A 17,972-nucleotide genomic window follows, 5' to 3' on the forward strand; every position below is an offset into this window, starting at 1 on the left:
TGGATTCAGTGGTCTTTTGGCCACATGGTATCTGGTGATGGGATCACGGTGGATCCGAAGAAGATTAAGGCAGTTCAGAGTTGGCCCAGACCTTTTACAGCTACAAAGTTCAGGAGTTTCTTAGGGTTGGCTAGGTATTATCATCGCTTTGTGGAGGGGTTTTCATCTGTTTCAGTCCCATTGACTAAGTTGACTTAGAAGGGCGCTCCTTTTAGATGGTCTGATGAGTGTGAGGAGAGCTTTCAAAAGCTCAAGACTACTTTGAGTACGGTTCCAGTTTTGGTATTGCCTTCAAGATTAGGGTTGTACAATGTTTATTGTGATACTTCGCGTGTTGGTCTTGGGTGTGCGTTGATGTAGGATGGTAGGGTGATTGCCTACGCATAGCGCCAGCTGAAGTCCCATGAGAAGAACTATCTAGTACATGACTTAGAGTTAGCAACTATTGTGCACGCGCTTAAGATTTGGAGGTATTACTTATATGGCGTGTCTTGTAAGGTTTACACTCATCACCAGAGTCTCTAGTATTTTTTTTATACAGAAGGGTCTGAATTTGAGGTAGTGGAAATGGTTGGAGTTGTTGACGGAATATGATATTGATTAATATTTTGTATCATCTGAGGAAGACTAATGTGGTAGCAGATGCCTTGAGTAGAAAGGTGGAGAGTATGGGGAGTTTGGCATTTATTCCAGCGGTGGAGAGACCTTTGGCTATGGATGTTCAGGTTTTGGCCAACAAATTCGCCAGTTTGGATATAACTAAGCCTAGTAGAGTTCTAGCTTGTGTTGTTGTGCAGTCGTTCTTGTTTAAGCGCATTAAGGCTCGCCAGTATGATGATCCTCATTTGCTTGTCATTGAGGACACGATGTTGCGAGGTGGTGCTAAGGAGGTGACCATTGGTGATGATGGGATATTGAGGCTTCAAGGTCGGATATGTGTTCCTAATATGGATGGTTCACAGTTCACAGTATTCTATTCACCCATCTACTACGAAGATGTATCGTGACTTGAAGCAACATTATTGATGGCAAATGTTGAAGAAGGATATTGTTGGACATGTGTTGCGGTGTCTAAATTATCAGCAAGTCAAGTATGAGCATTAGAGACCGGGTGATTTGGAGAGTCATAATTTTGACTGGGGGTTGACTTTGATGATATCGAAGTCAAATTGTTGTTCTAGAACTTGGTATAGGTTCGATATATCATTTGGAACTTGTGTGAAAAGTTTGGTTGGAATCCGAATTGGTTACGCTTGAATCAAACACTTGGTTGTAAGTTGGAAGTTCTTGAACTTAAGAGAATGATTTTAATCATCGATTCTTGATTTTCGTGTAATTCGTGGTATTTCGAGCCCTTGAACAAGTTTGGATTAGGTATTGGAACTTGTTGGTATGATTGGACGAGGTCCTGGGGGCTCAGGTGTGATTCGGGGTGGTTTCGGACCATTTTCCCTTGGTTTAGACTGCTGGTTTTTTGGTGCAGGTTTCTTCTTTGCACGTGATCGAGGAATGGGGGAGGCTGGCAGGTGGTTTGTTCTTCGTGTTCGCAACTCAGGGATAGTGTTCGCGTAGTGGGAAAGAGGAGCAGCAGTTAGGTGGATTTTTGGCCTTTGCGATCGCGATGCATTTCACTGGGCAAATTATTTAAGTTGTTTTTCAGAGCTTTTACCCTTTTTCATACTTTGAGCCCTAGACTTCGAGAGTGGGAGGTTTTTGAAGAGCAATTTCACTACATCATTGGAGGTAAAGCAATTTTCACTTAGATTTGACTTTGTATCTTGTTTTCCCATGAATTTCTACATCTAAAAAAATTGACTTTAAAGGAAAATTTAGGGGTTTTGTCTACAACTTAAGAGGGTGTATTTTGGAGATTTAAAGGCCGAGTTGGAGTCGGGTTTTGAATCTAACTCGTGGGATTATGGGTAGTCGGGATCTATCCCTTGACTCAAGTTTTGACCGTGTTAGACCATATTCATTTTTGTTGACTTTAGGGAATTTGATTAAAGATTCGAACTTTATTGTTTGGAATTGATTCGTGTGGCTTTGTTTGATGTTATTTAGTTGTATTTGACTAGATTCGACTCGTTCAGAGGTTGATTTGAGAGGGAAGGCTATTTTGGAAGGTTGAAGACTACCGGGTGGAGGTAAGTCTCTTGGCTAAACTTGTTAAGAGGGAAACCCCTAGGATTTGACTTGATTGTTATGTGTTTTAGGTATTAGGGGTGGTGTATATGCCAGGTGGCGAGTGTATATGCACTTACCAAGTTACATCATGACCGAGGTAGAATTGAGATACTTTATGCCTTGTTTTGATTATGTGCTTATTTGATTCGTGATTTGTTTGGCTTATATGACTACGTTCACTCTCTTATCCATGTTAGAGATCATGCCTAGGGTTATGATTATTTATGAAGGCATGGAAACTTGTTCTTGATATGTTGAATTTCTTGAACTATCCGTAGTCATATAGAAATTCCATGAGCACATATCCGCATGATTTTATTAAGTCTTTGTGCAACTTTTATCTATAATTCTTGAGCATATGCATACATTTTGTATATGGATACTTGGTTTGGACTGAGAATTTTGGCACGAAAAGTAATGTCGTATGGAGGAAATACAGTTATGACACAGAGGACATGATGATCGGGTATTTGGTTATATATGAGCTATCAAGCTCCTTTTTGCTCTTGGATAAGCATTTGTCCCTCTAGAGTCAGGTGATTGTCTATGTTACTTTGGGCCCTGTTAGAGTGGTTGAAACATGGATTGTGTATCAGATCAATACATGGATTTTGTATCGAGATATGGTGATACATGGATTGTGTATCGTGGTACATGGATCTTTTACTGTTTTGAGCATGCATAGATATTCTTGATTTATCTAGAAACATTCATTTAGGTGCTAATTATTACATATCATTGATATATGCTAGTTGGGAGCCTCGACTCCGTTGATTGAAACATGTCTTCTTTAAACTCTATATCTGAGCAGCGTTACGATTATCTCTTGTACAAGAAAAGCATGCTTTATATCTCTTGACTATTGATACCTTTGATACTTGTCATTTATGAGTTTATTTAATGTTTCAGTTCTAAGTTTTGTTATTTATATATGTGTTGTAAGTATCTTGATGCTTATCGCCTCGCCACTACTTATTCGAGGTTAGACTTGATACTTCTTGGGTACCGATTGTGGTGTACTTACATATACTTCTGCATATATTTTTGTGCAAATCCTCAGGTGGGTGCTAGAGGAGCCTCTTGTTTGAGCCTAGGCATCACACGGAGACTTAGGGTTAGATGTACTCCATGGATTCATTTTGCAGTTCCCGAGTCCTTGTTTTTTTACCATTTCCTATCTATTTCATTATTTCAAACAACTTTGTTTATGTATTCAGACTTGTATTTATTTAGTAGTTGCTTATGTACTTATGCGACCTAGTCATAGGGGTTGTACTGTATTCGCCGTGTTTAGGTCATGTTATGACTGTATCAGATATTATTTGTTACAACCCAAATTCGCATATCATAGATCACGCCGTAAGGTAGTCGACGTAAATCCAAGAAGAGATTATCTTTGAGATGATAATAAGTTAATCCTATTGGTCTTAAACGATACAAGGGTGTATAAGAGTGGTTAACAAATATTAGAAGTTAAACGAATCAAGGATGTTGTAACCCGTATTTTCGGATAACACTAGAGGTGATTAACTGTCCCAAGAGGTCTTGTTTTAATGTATTTGAATCATATAATATCTGCATCATAAGTCTTGAAGTCAAGCGAGTTATGAAATAAAAGTCGATAAAAGTTGTCGCAACTTAGGTTTATAATTTTACTTAAACTTTAGGTCATATGTTACTGCATTTTACTCCCAATGTGCTTGGAATTATGGGGTGATCGACCTATCAAATTGAAGATCTATGAGTCTAGTTTCCAACACATTAAACCGTTCGTCGATACGATCTCGGAATAGAGAGATATTCGCATTTTCGCGAGAGTGCGCCAAGCTGCTCTCTATGGGGCCCACAAAGGCGGTTTAAGACATTTGGACATATATAAGATAACTCAACCCCGTTTTAAGTCATTATTTTTCAGTATATTCAGACCTTATAACCCTAAAAACATTCTCTCAAGGTTCTCTCATGATCCAAGACCCAAACAAAGGGCAAACAACACAAATCAAATGTCGGGAATCCCGTGGTGCTAGTAAGTTTCTTGTTTTTCTTGTTGTTGCTGATTTTTGTGTTGTTCCAGCTCGTGTGGGAGGTTGTTTTAAGTGCTTTATGTTCTGTAAATACACCTTCAAGTTTTTAATATCAACCCTAGGTGATTTCAAGTCTTCTAAAGTAATTCTAGTGCCGAAAAACCCGAATTAATTGCTAGTTTCGCTTCCTTGTTCTTGTGGCAGAATTGAAGGGATATTTCGTAGAAAATTAAGGTCAAATTGGAGTTGTTCTTTCTGTTTAAAGGTAAGTAACCTCTTACTCTATATATATTTAAGATTATCCAAGTTGCAGCTAAGTCGTTGAAGCTAGAACTTGTGAAATATATATCGAAAAGCTTGGTAGTAATGTTGTTGGTTGGTGGACTGTTTTGGAGGCTCAATATGATTATTAATGATGTTGTTTGGGCTGTTTGGTGATTGTATTGACTTGTGGGAAGTCATATAAATAGGGGAGGTGCTGTCCGTTTCATCGTAAAATAGGTTGTGGTCGATACATAATAGTTACGACGCTTAAACGATAATGATAGTGTCATTTATCTTATTGTAGACTAAGGAGTCGTGATATTTGCATAGCTTGAGGTTGGGCAGTATATACAAGGTATGTGAGTCTATCCCCTTCATTCTTTTGCACGACTCCGATTGTACATAATGTAATGAACGAGCTCCCAAAGATACTCTACTCTTAGAAGCTAGCAGTACTTACATTGCTGCCCTTCTTATGAAACGATTGGTATTGATGTTACTTCTCTTATTCTTATATTATCAATGTTGTTGGTAGTTCCTGATTCTTATAAGTTTCTTGATGAAGAGTTAATCCTAATAACGTGTACGAAGGATACCGACCTTACGTCACTCCGAAAGGTTCAAAATGTGATTCCAATGAGTCCAGCATGCATCATATATATGTATCTATTTTACTCTACCGAGCCGCGCTATAGTTGGCCGGGTATGGCACCTATTGTGCAACCACTGATCAGTTGGGTTTTACCGAGCTCCACGTGGCCGGGTACGATTCTACCGAGCCCTATGATGGCCGGGTACGTTTTACCGAGCCTATTATGGCCGGGTACGATATGATGATGATGATGCCCACAAAGGCATATGTTTTAAACGTTTATGTATATATATATGTATGTATCATGTATTTCATGTCAGTAGCCCTCAGAGGTACCCAGATGTCACAGGTTGTATATTCCCTATCACTGTTTACATTATTGTTCTTACTTATGCTATTCTGCCTTACATACTCAGTACTTTATTCGTACTGACGTCCTTTTTATTTGTGGACGTTGCATGTCGTGCTGCAGGTCCTGATAGATGGGTAGACGCAGCTCCCCCATCACAGTAGGCTATCCGGTTCAGCGTTATTGGCAAGATCCTTTCTCCGGACTTGCCGTGGTCTTGGTATGCATTTTTGTTATAGACCTTATGGGTATGTCGGGGCCCTGTTCCGGCAATGTTGTAGCACTTATGTTCTTTTAGAGGCTCATAGACAGGTGTCGACTCATGGTAGCTCGTACCTTATATATAGTTTCTTGACAGTCTTGTCGTCCCATGTTATGTATGTTCAGGACATTATCTTTCATTGTTGGATGTTCATGATCCATGTCTACCATTTATATTGATCTTGTCGGCCCTTAAAGATAATAAGGAAGGTTAGATAAAATGTACGTTGGTGCTCGGCAAGTATGGCCCGGGTGCTAGTCATGACCCTCCAGTTGGGTCGTGACAAACTTGGTATCAGAGCAAGTCTGTCCTAGGGGTTGTCTATGAGCCGTGTCTAGTAGAGTTTTGATTATGGATGTGTAGCGCGCCACATTTATAATCAGGAGGCTACGTGACATCTAGGGTTGTTACCTTCTTCCTGAATCTAGATCGTGCGTAGAGTTGAGTCGTAAGTGTTCATATCTAATATTCACCTTGTTTTCTTTTAGCGATGCCTTCGACTAGGAAGCAAGCGATTAGTAAACGGCTTGATACAGCTGTAGGAGAGGGTAACATTCAGGTGCCTCCAGCCATAGCAGGCCAAAGTGAGCCTCAGAGTGAGATGCCGTCTCATACCTCTCTGTCTCCTCCAGAGGATATTAGGAGGCACCCAGTACATCCAGTTCCTCCGTCTCGCACTACAGACCACGATATGCGCAGTGCAGTGCAGTTGTTGACTAGCTTGGTAGCTGCTCAGGCCCAGAGGCAGAATACCGGTGTTGCTGATAAACCGGTTAGTGCGAGAGTTCGTGATTTTATTAATCTAGACCCTCCAGTGTTTACCAGATCAGATCCCAAGGAGGACCCACAAACATTTATTGATCAGGTTCATCGTACATTGCGGGTTATGCATGCTAGTGATACGGAGGCAGTAGAGTTGGCTTCTTATCGGTTACAGGATTTAGCGATTTTATGGTATGATAGTTGGGAGAGATCTAGGGGTCTGAATGCTCCTCCAGCCGTGTGGAAGGAATTTTCTGAGGCCTTTCTTCGTCACTACTTGCCAGCTGAGATACGACGAGCTAGAGCTGATAAGTTCTTGAACCTTCGACAGGGTAATATGAATGTACGAGAGTATGGTATACAGTTTGATTCTTTAGCAAGGTATACTCCCCATATGGTGGCCGAGATGAGTGATAGGGTGCACCTGTTCGTGAACGGGTTGGGACCACATCTGATAAATGAGTGTACAACAGCCTCATTGGTAGAGGGCATGGATATTTCCCGTATTCAGGCTTATGCCCAGACCCTTCAGGATCATAAGTTATATGCTAAGCTCTCTAAATGTGAATTCTTGCTGAACTCAGTAGCATTCCTTGGCCATGTGATATCTGATGCGGGTATTAGTGTCGACACTCAGAAGATCGATGCAGTGAAGAATTGGCCGAGACCTACAACACCGTCAGAAGTCCGCAGCTTCCTGGGGCTAGCAGGATATTATAGGCGGTTTGTAGAAGGGTTTTCCTCTATATCAGCACCATTGACTAAGTTAACACAGAAAACTAAGTTCCAGTGGTCTGATGCTTGTGAACATAGTTTTCAGGAGCTAAAGAATCGATTGACATCCGCGCCAGTGCTCACTCTCCCAGAAGGAACAGAAGGTTATGTGGTATATTGTGATGCCTCAGGTATAGGTTTGGGGTGCGTATTGATGCAACGTGGGAAGGTGATTGCTTATGCATCAAGACAATTGAAGAAGCATGAAAAGAATTACCCGACTCATGATTTGGAATTGGCTGCAGTAATATATGCTTTGAAGATATGGCGGCACTACTTATACGGCGTCCATGTTGACATCTACACAGATCACAAGAGTTTACAATACATCTTCAAGCAGAAGGAGTTGAATTTGAGGCAGCGTAGGTGTCTTGAATTACTGAAAGACTACGACATCGAGATATTGCACCATCCTGGTAAAGCCAATGTTGTGGCAGACGCTCTCAGCCGTAAGTGAATGGGAAGCTTAATACATATTGAGGCAGGTAGACAAGGGTTGACCAAAGAGCTTCACCTGCTGGCCAATATGAGAATCAGATTGTTGGACTCTGATGACGGAGGTGTTACTGTACAGAATACAGCAGAATCATCTTTGGTAGCCGAGGTAAAAGCACGGCAATATGAAGATCCTACCTTAGTAAGATTGAGAGAGGGAATTCAGCAGTGTAAGATTACAGCTTTCAAGATCGGAGGAGATGGGACACTAAGATACCAGGGCCGATTATGTGTACCTAGTGTGGCAGGGTTGCGAGAGAAGATTATGATTGAGATTCACCAGTCCCGATATTCTATCCATCCTGGCTCGACAAAGATGTATCATGACGTTAAGGAGCAGTATTGGTGGGATAACATGAAGAAGTCTATTGCAGAATTTGTAGCCCAGTGTCCTAATTGTCAACAAGTAAAGATCGAGCATCAGAAACCCAGTGGATTGATTCAGAATATAGAGATTCCGACCTACAAATGGGAGGTGATTAATATGGACTTCATTATTGGATTACCTCGCTCTTATCATAAGTTTGACTCCATCTGGGTGATAGTTGATCGACTTACAAAATCTGCCCATTTTCTACCAGTTAAGACAACTTACACGGCTGAAGATTATGCGAAGTTGTATATCAAGGAGATTGTTAGGCTTCATGGTGTGCCGGTATCTATTATATCAGACCGAGGAGCTCAATTTACGGCTAACTTTTGGAGGTCTTTTCAGAAGGGTTTAGGCACACAAGTAAATCTCAGCACTGCATTCCATCCGCAGACTGACGGACAGGCTGAACGTACCATCCAGATGCTTGAAGATATGCTACGAGCATGTGTTCTAGATTTCAAGGGGAATTGGGATGACCATCTGGCACTTATAGAATTTGCCTACAATAATAGCTATCATTCCAGTATTAAAATGGCCCCGTATGAGGCACTGTACGGGAGGAGATGTAGATCACCAGTTGGATGGTTCGAAGTCGGTGAGACAGAATTATATGGGCCAGATTTGATTCACCAAGCCATTGAGAAGGTGAAAGTGATACAAGAGCGACTGAGGACGGCACAAAGCAGGCAAAAGTCTTATTCCGACGTCCGACGTCGTGATCTGGAATTTAAGGTTGGTGATTGGGTTTTCCTGAAGATCTCGCCGATGAAGGGTGTTATGCGTTTTGGGAAGAAGGGTAAGTTGAGTCCGCGGTATATTGGGCCGTACAAAATTCTTCGACGAATTGGACAGGTTGCTTACGAGTTAGAATTGCCATCTGAATTGGAATTTGTCCACCCGGTATTCCATGTATCTATGTTGAGGAAATGTATTGGAGACCCTTCTCGGGTCATCCCTATCAAAGATGTACAAGTTACAAAGGATCTATCATATGATGAAGTGCCAGTGGCTATATTAGATCGACAAGTCCGCAAGCTGAGAACAAAGGATGTAGCTTCCGTGAAAGTATTATGGAGGAACAAGAATATAGAAGAAATGACATGGGAAGCAGAAGGAGGAGATGAAGTCTAAATACCCTTACCTATTCCAGAGTGAAGATAACGAGGATGCCGGGGGAAAGAAGGACGCATTATAAGGTGAAACGGCTCTATGAGATAAGCAATAGCTTGTGAATACTCTTTTTTTAATACAAAATGGTGATATGCAGATAATGTACATATCCATAATGCTTTGTATAGTCTTGTATGGCCATAGGTTGGGTTTAACTGCTTGCAAGTTTGGCTAGTGTCCATTTTATAAGGGAAACTCAGCCGGAAATCTCCGTCGGAATCCACGATGAGTTAGACACCCCATAAACCCTTACATTCGAGGACGAATGTTCCTAAGGGGGAGAGGATGTTACAACCCAAATTCGCATATCATAGATCACGCCGTAAGGTAGTCGACGTAAATCCAAGAAGAGATTATCTTTGAGATGATAAGAAGTTAATCCTATTGGTCTTAAACGATACAAGGGTGTATAAGAGTGGTTAACAAATATTAGAAGTTAAACGAATCAAGGATGTTGTAACCCGTATTTTCGGATAACACTAGAGGTGATTAACTGTCCCAAGAGGTCTTGTTTTAATGTATTTGAATCATATAATATCCGCATCATAAGTCTTGAAGTCAAGCGAGTTATGAAATAAAAGTCGATAAAAGTTGTCGCAACTTAGGTTTATAATTTTACTTAAACTTTAGGTCAAATGTTACTGCATTTTACTCCCAATGTGCTTGGAATTATGGGGTGATCAACCTATCAAATTGAAGATCTATGAGTCTAGTTTCCAACACATTAAACCGTTTGTCGATACGATCTCGGAATAGAGAGATATTCGCATTTTCGCGAGAGTGCGCCAAGCTGCTCTCTATGGGGCCCACAAAGGCGGTTTAAGACATTTGGACATATATAAGATAACTCAACCCCGTTTTAAGTCATTATTTTTCAGTATATTCAGACCTTATAACTCTAAAAACATTCTCTCAAGGTTCTCTCATGATCCAAGACCCAAACAAAGGGCAAACAACACAAATCAAATGTCGGGAATCCCGTGGTGCTAGTAAGTTTCTTGTTTTTCTTGTTGTTGCTGATTTTTGTGTTGTTCCAACTCGTGTGGGAGGTTGTTTTAAGTGCTTTATGTTCTGTAAATACACCTTCAAGTTTTTAATATCAACCCTAGGTGATTTCAAGTCTTCTAAAGTAATTCTAGTGCCGAAAAACCCGAATTAATTGCTAGTTTCGCTTCCTTGTTCTTGTGGCAGAATTGAAGGGATATTTCGTAGAAAATTAAGGTCAAATTGGAGTTGTTCTTTCTGTTTAAAGGTAAGTAACCTCTTACTCTATATATATTTAAGATTATCCAAGTTGCAGCTAAGTCGTTGAAGCTAGAACTTGTGAAATATATATCGAAAAGCTTGGTAGTAATGTTGTTGGTTGGTGGACTGTTTTGGAGGCTCAATATGATTATTAATGATGTTGTTTGGGCTGTTTGGTGATTGTATTGACTTGTGGGAAGTCATATAAATAGGGGAGGTGCTGTCCGTTTCATCGTAAAATAGGTTGTGGTCGATACATAATAGTTACGACGCTTAAACGATAATGATAGTGTCATTTATCTTATTGTAGACTAAGGAGTCGTGATATTTGCATAGCTTGAGGTTGGGCAGTATATACAAGGTATGTGAGTCTATCCCCTTCATTCTTTTGCACGACTCCGATTGTACATAATGTAATGAACGAGCTCCCAAAGATACTCTACTCTTAGAAGCTAGCAGTACTTACATTGCTGCCCTTCTTATGAAACGATTGGTATTGATGTTACTTCTCTTATTCTTATATTATCAATGTTGTTGGTAGTTCCTGATTCTTATAAGTTTCTTGATGAAGAGTTAATCCTAATAACGTGTACGAAGGATACCGACCTTACGTCACTCCGAAAGGTTCAAAATGTGATTCCAATGAGTCCAGCATGCATCATATATATGTATCTATTTTACTCTACCGAGCCGCGCTATAGTTGGCCGGGTATGGCACCTATTGTGCAACCACTGATCAGTTGGGTTTTACCGAGCTCCACGTGGCCGGGTACGATTCTACCGAGCCCTATGATGGCCGGGTACGTTTTACCGAGCCTATTATGGCCGGGTACGATATGATGATGATGATGCCCACAAAGGCATATGTTTTAAACGTTTATGTATATATATATGTATGTATCATGTATTTCATGTCAGTAGCCCTCAGAGGTACCCAGATGTCACAGGTTGTATATTCCCTATCACTGTTTACATTATTGTTCTTACTTATGCTATTCTGCCTTACATACTCAGTACTTTATTCGTACTGACGTCCTTTTTATTTGTGGACGCTGCATGTCGTGCTGCAGGTCCTGATAGACGGGTAGACGCAGCTCCCCCATCACAGTAGGCTATCCGGTTCAGCGTTATTGGCAAGATCCTTTCTCCGGACTTGCCGTGGTCTTGGTATGCATTTTTGTTATAGACCTTATGGGTATGTCGGGGCCCTGTTCCGGCAATGTTGTAGCACTTATGTTCTTTTAGAGGCTCATAGACAGGTGTCGACTCATGGTAGCTCGTACCTTATATATAGTTTCTTGACAGTCTTGTCGTCCCATGTTATGTATGTTCAGGACATTATCTTTCATTGTTGGATGTTCATGATCCATGTCTACCATTTATATTGATCTTGTCGGCCCTTAAAGATAATAAGGAAGGTTAGATAAAATGTACGTTGGTGCTCGGCAAGTATGGCCCGGGTGCTAGTCATGACCCTCCAGTTGGGTCGTGACATTATTACTATTTTGAAACTATTATTCTATATTTATAAAATGACTCTGTTAATTAAAGGAATCTGGCTATATTTTTGTGGATTGTTAGTTGGCTTGCTTAGCAAGTACGCCTAGGCGCATCACGGCCTAAGGTAGGATTTTGGGTCGTGACACTACCATTGGTAGGATTTTGGGACGTGACAAAGTTGGTATTAGTGCTCTAGGTTCATAGGTTCTATGGGTCATGAGAATGTCTAGTAGAGTCTTGTAGATCGGTATGGAGACGGTTGTACTTATCTTCGAGGGGCTATGGAAAAACTTGGAAAACTTCATTTTCTTCTTATCTCTATCGTGCAACTTTATTTCATCCTAAAGTTTGAATTTTAGATCTTCTATTCTCTCAGAAATGGTGAGAACACGTTCTTTCGGAGCAGCTGAGCAGGCACCGGTACCTAGGCCAAAGCTGGGAGAGGTCGTGGCTGAGGCAGGGGTAGAGTTCCTGCCAGAGCACGTACGATAACACCTATGAGAGGTGGAGCACATGTAGTTCCTTGTGCATGTGCTAGATTAGTTTCTGAGGAGCCACCTGTAGCTCCAGTTGAAGATTAGGTTGTAGTTCATGATGTTCCACCGGCACTACCAGAAAAAGAGTGATTTCCGACTACGATATCCGTCGAAAAACGGTCGGAAATTAAGGATTTCTGACTACTTTCCGACCAAAATTGGTCGATCAAAAAATAATTGGTCAAAAAATAATTTTCGAACGAATCCGTCGGTGATTTCCGACCAAAGTAGTCGGAACATTCAAAAGGTCAGACGACTAAATTATTTTCAAATTTCCAACCAAAGTGGTCAGAATTTTACCGACCGAATTAGTCGCAATTATTTAAATAAAAATAAATATTTATTTTAAATTAAATAATAAAAATAAATATTTACCGATCGATTCGGTCGGAAATTAATAATTAAAAAATAAAATTTCTTTAACTTTCAAACCGAAACCGTCGAGAACTTTAAAAATATTTAAATTTTTTTATCATTTCTGACCGAATCGGTCGGAAATCTGTGTGTTTTTTTTTGAAAAATTGGGCAATGTCCGACTATTTCCGTCGAAAATCAGTCAGAATGTTCTGCAAAACTCGGCAGAATTCTGCTCAATTTTGAGCTACACCACCTGTTAAACAAGTACAATACAACAACCAACAACCAATCAACAAATATCACATCTAAATCAATAAATTCAACCATTAACACAATCTAAACCAACAAATCCATTAAACCTTATAATTTTGGGCATATAAACATCCAAATAGTAGCCCATATTCAAGTTTAAAAACAAAACATAAACTTGTCTCTCACAATTAAGTTTAACAATCAACTAATACCATACAACTAAAATACTACAAATCAGATTCAGTTTGTTCATCCTCATCATCAAATAGATCATGCCCATGTTTTCTCATGAATTTCTGCATCTTAACAAATATTCTGAATTGTGATTCCAATTGTTGCTTCAAATCAGGAATTTCTTTCCTCATATCTTTCATCTGTTCTTGATTTTGCGAAGAAGAAGAATCAACTAAGAGTGGGTTTGGATGACCTGTAGGTTGGCGTTCCAAGTCCGTAGACTCTGCCTTTGTTTACTTCACCTGCTGCCACTATCCACAATGAAGCCATATCATCAGGTGTTGGTTGAGTTGAAGGAGGCTGAGTTTGTTTTCATTCTTCCATCCTTTTATGATAATCTTCCTGAAATTAAAACATAACTATTATGTAAACAAACTAATATTAATAAACCATGAATAATTATGAAGTTAGTATTTTACATATGTGTCTGACGCACGCGTCACCACCCAGTATTCTCTTATACCGTCCTTCTTCTTTTTCTTATGTGTCTCCTCGAAGATCTTAGCATGACTCATATCTTGCTCTCTTTCCTTTTTCTTAATAACAAAAAGTTTGAGTTAAATATTACAATCGTAAAATTCTATATGTAAAACTAAGAAAAATTTTATAAGCAATTACCAATCTTAGTTTATGGGCCTCAAAACTAATCGAACCTCCTGCGTGCAACAAGCCACCTTTACTGGAGGCGCGGTTTGCCTTTGCTTGTTCACTTTTCTTCTTCCATTCATCGGTATTCCATTTCTCAAGAAGTTTATTCCAAACATCTTCTCTTAACCACTCCGAAATTTTACTAGCATTCCGAGCAGCAAACAGAGTATCCTTAATCGCTTAGCAGCCTTCTTCTCAAAAATAGCATTTATCTTATTTTGATGCTGAGGATGCCATATACACTTTGTCTGCAATATAAAAAAATAACATTAGATGAAGACGGTAATTATTAAATAAATTTAATCAATTTTTACCCTAAATTGATTCCACATTTGCTCTCTAATGTTGTACAGTATCTGTCTCCAAGAATTCCACGGCTCGTGATAAAATGGCTTCATAGAATCCACAACCAAATGTGTAGACTGAAAGGATGGCAAAAACCTGCATTAAAGTTAACATATATAATTAATAAACATCTTAAAGTTTCAAAAGTTTTAATTATAAATAAATATTCCTTAATTTTAACATATCTAAAAGTACATTCAAAAGTTTAAAAATAGTATAAGAATTACTTACTCATGCTCGTATGGGATGATTAGCAACCGATTATAACTATCATATTGTACATTTGTAACGACCCGACCGGTCATTTTGAGCATTTGCACTTCGCTCGGTGGTTTTAGGGCATGCGTAGCTCTGTATGATGTATTATGACTTGTATGAATCATCGATTTTGGTTTTCAGGTTATTCGAAATTGATTTGGAAGAATGATTCTCAACTAGGAAGCTTTAAGTTGGAAGAGTTGACCAAATTTGACTTTTTGTATTTGACCCCGGATCGGAGCCTTGATGGTTCCGTTAGGTCTGGATGGTAATTTTGTACTTGGGCATATTCCCGAATTTGCATTTGAATATTTCTAGAAGGTCTCAGCACTAATTGGCGAAAGTTGGAAATTTAAAGGTTTGGCATGTTCATAAGTTTGACCGGCAGTTGACTTTAATAATATCGGGTTAGGATTGTGGTTCCGGGAATTAGAATAGCTTCGTCATGTCATTTTGTACTTGTGTGAAAAAATTGAGTTCATTCCGAGTTGATTTGGTATGGTTCAGCACAAGTTTTGGAAGCTAAAAGTTCATTAAGTTCAATTTGAGGTGTGATTGGTGATTTTATGTTGTTATGCATGATTTAATGCCTCAAATAGGTCCGTCTTATGTTATGAGACTTGTTGGTATGTTCTAACGGGGTCCCGAGGGGTTCGGGCAAGTTTCGTATCATTTCCATGTTCTTTGGCATTGCTGATTTTTGGGCATTTGGTTTCCTTGTTCGCGATAGCGGAGAGTGGATTGCAATCACGTAGAGTTGTTTGATGGCTGGGGAAAACTGTTCATCATGTACGTGAGTCCAGAGACGCGTTCGCGAAGGTTGAGGTAATTATTCAGCGCGTTCGCGAGTCTAGCGACGCGTTCGCAAAGAATGGGCCTGAGAATGTCAGGAGTCAGTTCTTCGCGGTCGCGAAATATGGAACGCGATCGCGTAGCTCTAGGGGGATTGACCACCGCGTTCGCAACTGAGATGTCACATTCGCGTAAGAGGAATTGCAGCTTGTGGTATTTGTTCTACGCGAACACGAGGGTTTTTCCGCGTTCGCAAAGTGTAATAACTGGGCAGACTCTATTAAATCCCATTTCGAGGGTTAGAGTCATTTGATCATATTTGGAGCTATGGAGCTTGGATTAAGGCAATTGTTGAGGCGATTTTTACCACATGAATTAAGGTAAGTGTTCTCTTCTCGGTTTGGATTATATTTCATGAACCTATCTTCATTTTTGGCATTTGTATTATGAATTTCAAAGAGACATTTTGGGGGGTTTGTCTAAAATTTTATAAAGTGAATTTTTGAGTTTTGAACATCGATTTGGAGTCGGATTTTAGTGAAACTAGTATGGTTGGACTCGTAATTGAATAGGTTCTCAAATTTTATATGTTTTGTCGGGTTCCGAGGTACGGGCCCACATTTGACGTTTTGGTTGATTTTGAGTAAATGTGTAAAGATTCGACCTTTAACGATTGAGTTTGTTTCCTTTGGCATTATTTCATGTATTTGAGTTGCTTTTGGCTAGTTTCGAGTCATTCGGAGGTTGGTACATGCGGGATGGCATTTCTAGAGTATTGTTTGGCTTACTCGGTATTGGATTCGGCTTGTTCGAGGTAAGTAATACTTCTAAACTTGGTGCTGAGGGTATGAACCCCTGAATATATGTGTTATGTGTTTGGTGTTGAAGTAACGCACATGCTAGGTGATGGGCGTGTGGGCATGCACCGTGTGAATTATGACTCGGTTGTTTCTGTGGTACTTTGTAGTTATCTATCCTGTTTCTATCCGTGAAATTCCTACGTGTTATAGTAGTTGAGGTGTGATCCGTGTTAGAAATCATGTTTATGCCATATACTTATTCTGTTGGGACTCACTGAGATCATTTTTGCTGTTGAGTTATTTGCTTAAATTGCAGTTACATACTCAGTCATAATCATTCATTTGCATATCATATCACAGTCTCTATTATCATTGTTGTCATATCATGTTATCATTGTTTGGCCTGATTGGCATGAGATTTGTGAGCCCGAGAGACTGGAGAGGTTGATGACTGAGCTGAGGCCTAAAGCTTGATTGTGAGTGATATTGATGGGATTGGGTTGCACGCCGCAACGGGTTTTATTGGTTCATGATGGGATCGGGCTGTGCGCCGCAGCAAGTATTATTGATTCATGATGGGATCGGGTTGCACGCCGCAGTAGGTTTTAATAGCGCTTGGGCAGGATCCGCCCCACCGGAGTCTGACATACCAACAGTGAGCGCAGGTACCGATGAGTACGAGTGTCGAGTGATTGGGAGGTGCTGAGTGAGGTTAACTACTCTGAGAGCATGAGCACATGAGTTTATCACGGTGGTGCATTACATTTGACATGCATACTTGGCATATAGGCATAGAGATGTATTTTCTCATGATGTATGGTATTGTGACATTCATAACTTCACATGCACATTGACATGTAGGCATAGAGATGTACTTCCCTCGTGCTATCTAATAATGAAACATCTTATCTATTGTTGAAAATTTTTGGGAAAAATCAAAGATTTTTGACTTACTCATATTTTAATGATTTCAGTGAAAGAATTGGGTTTTATTGTTATACTTGAAAAGCATTTCTATTTTTCTATAACTATGAACGAGCTGAGCATCATATCTTTGAGTTATTACTCTCTGCTTTTATTATATTATTACGAATTGTTCTTGGCTATTGGTGTTGGACTCTAACTATTTTCCAAGCTCGTCACTGCTTTTAACATAAGGTTAGGTTTGTTACATATTGAGTACATAGGGTCGGTTGTACTCATACTACACTTCTGCACCTTGCGTGCAGATTTTGGAGTTGACTTTGCTGCGAGTGGCGAGAGCTGGCATTGAAGATGTACCTGTGTTCCGGTTATAGCTGCCTCTTGTTCTTGGTAGCGTTAGACTTATAAAAATATGTTAATGTACATTTCAAACAGATGATGTATTTATTTCATACTAGCTTTGTAAACTCTGAATCTTAGAAGCTCATGATTTGTACTACCAGTCCTTGGGTTGTTGTATAAAACTTCAGTCATTTCATCATTATTTTCTGAGTAAATCTTATTTGAAATTAGATTATTGTTAAATTGGCTTACCTAACGGGTCGGGTTAGGTGCCATCATGACTATTTGGATTTTGGGTCATGACAAGTTGGTATCAGAGCTCTAGACTCGTAGGCTCTACGAGTCATGAGCAAGTGTCTAGTAGAGTTTTGTGGATCGGTATGATGATGTCCATACCTATCTTCGAGAGGCTACAGGGCATTTAGGATAAATTTCTCATCTCTCTTTCTTATCTTGTGGCATTGATTCAGCCTGAAGCGTATCTTTTTGA

General features: G+C 39.8%; 1 protein-coding gene across 1 annotated transcript; it reads left to right on the forward strand.

Moving 5' to 3' along the window:
* Nucleotides 1-590: 590 nt before the first annotated feature.
* LOC138907723 (uncharacterized) lies at nt 591-1,007 on the forward strand. Its single transcript, XM_070198329.1, has one exon. The coding sequence runs from the start codon at nt 591-593 to the stop codon at nt 1,005-1,007; it is 417 nt and encodes a 138-aa protein (XP_070054430.1).
* The last annotated feature ends 16,965 nt before the right edge of the window (nt 1,008-17,972 follow it).

This window comes from Nicotiana tomentosiformis, chromosome 3 (genome assembly GCF_000390325.3).
Source record: "Nicotiana tomentosiformis chromosome 3, ASM39032v3, whole genome shotgun sequence".
NCBI classification, from domain to species: domain Eukaryota; kingdom Viridiplantae; phylum Streptophyta; class Magnoliopsida; order Solanales; family Solanaceae; genus Nicotiana; species Nicotiana tomentosiformis.

Coding starts and splice junctions, on each gene's coding strand:
- LOC138907723 (XM_070198329.1), top strand. CDS start 591: ATGATATTGATTAATATTTTGTATCATCTGAGGAAGACTAATGTGGTA.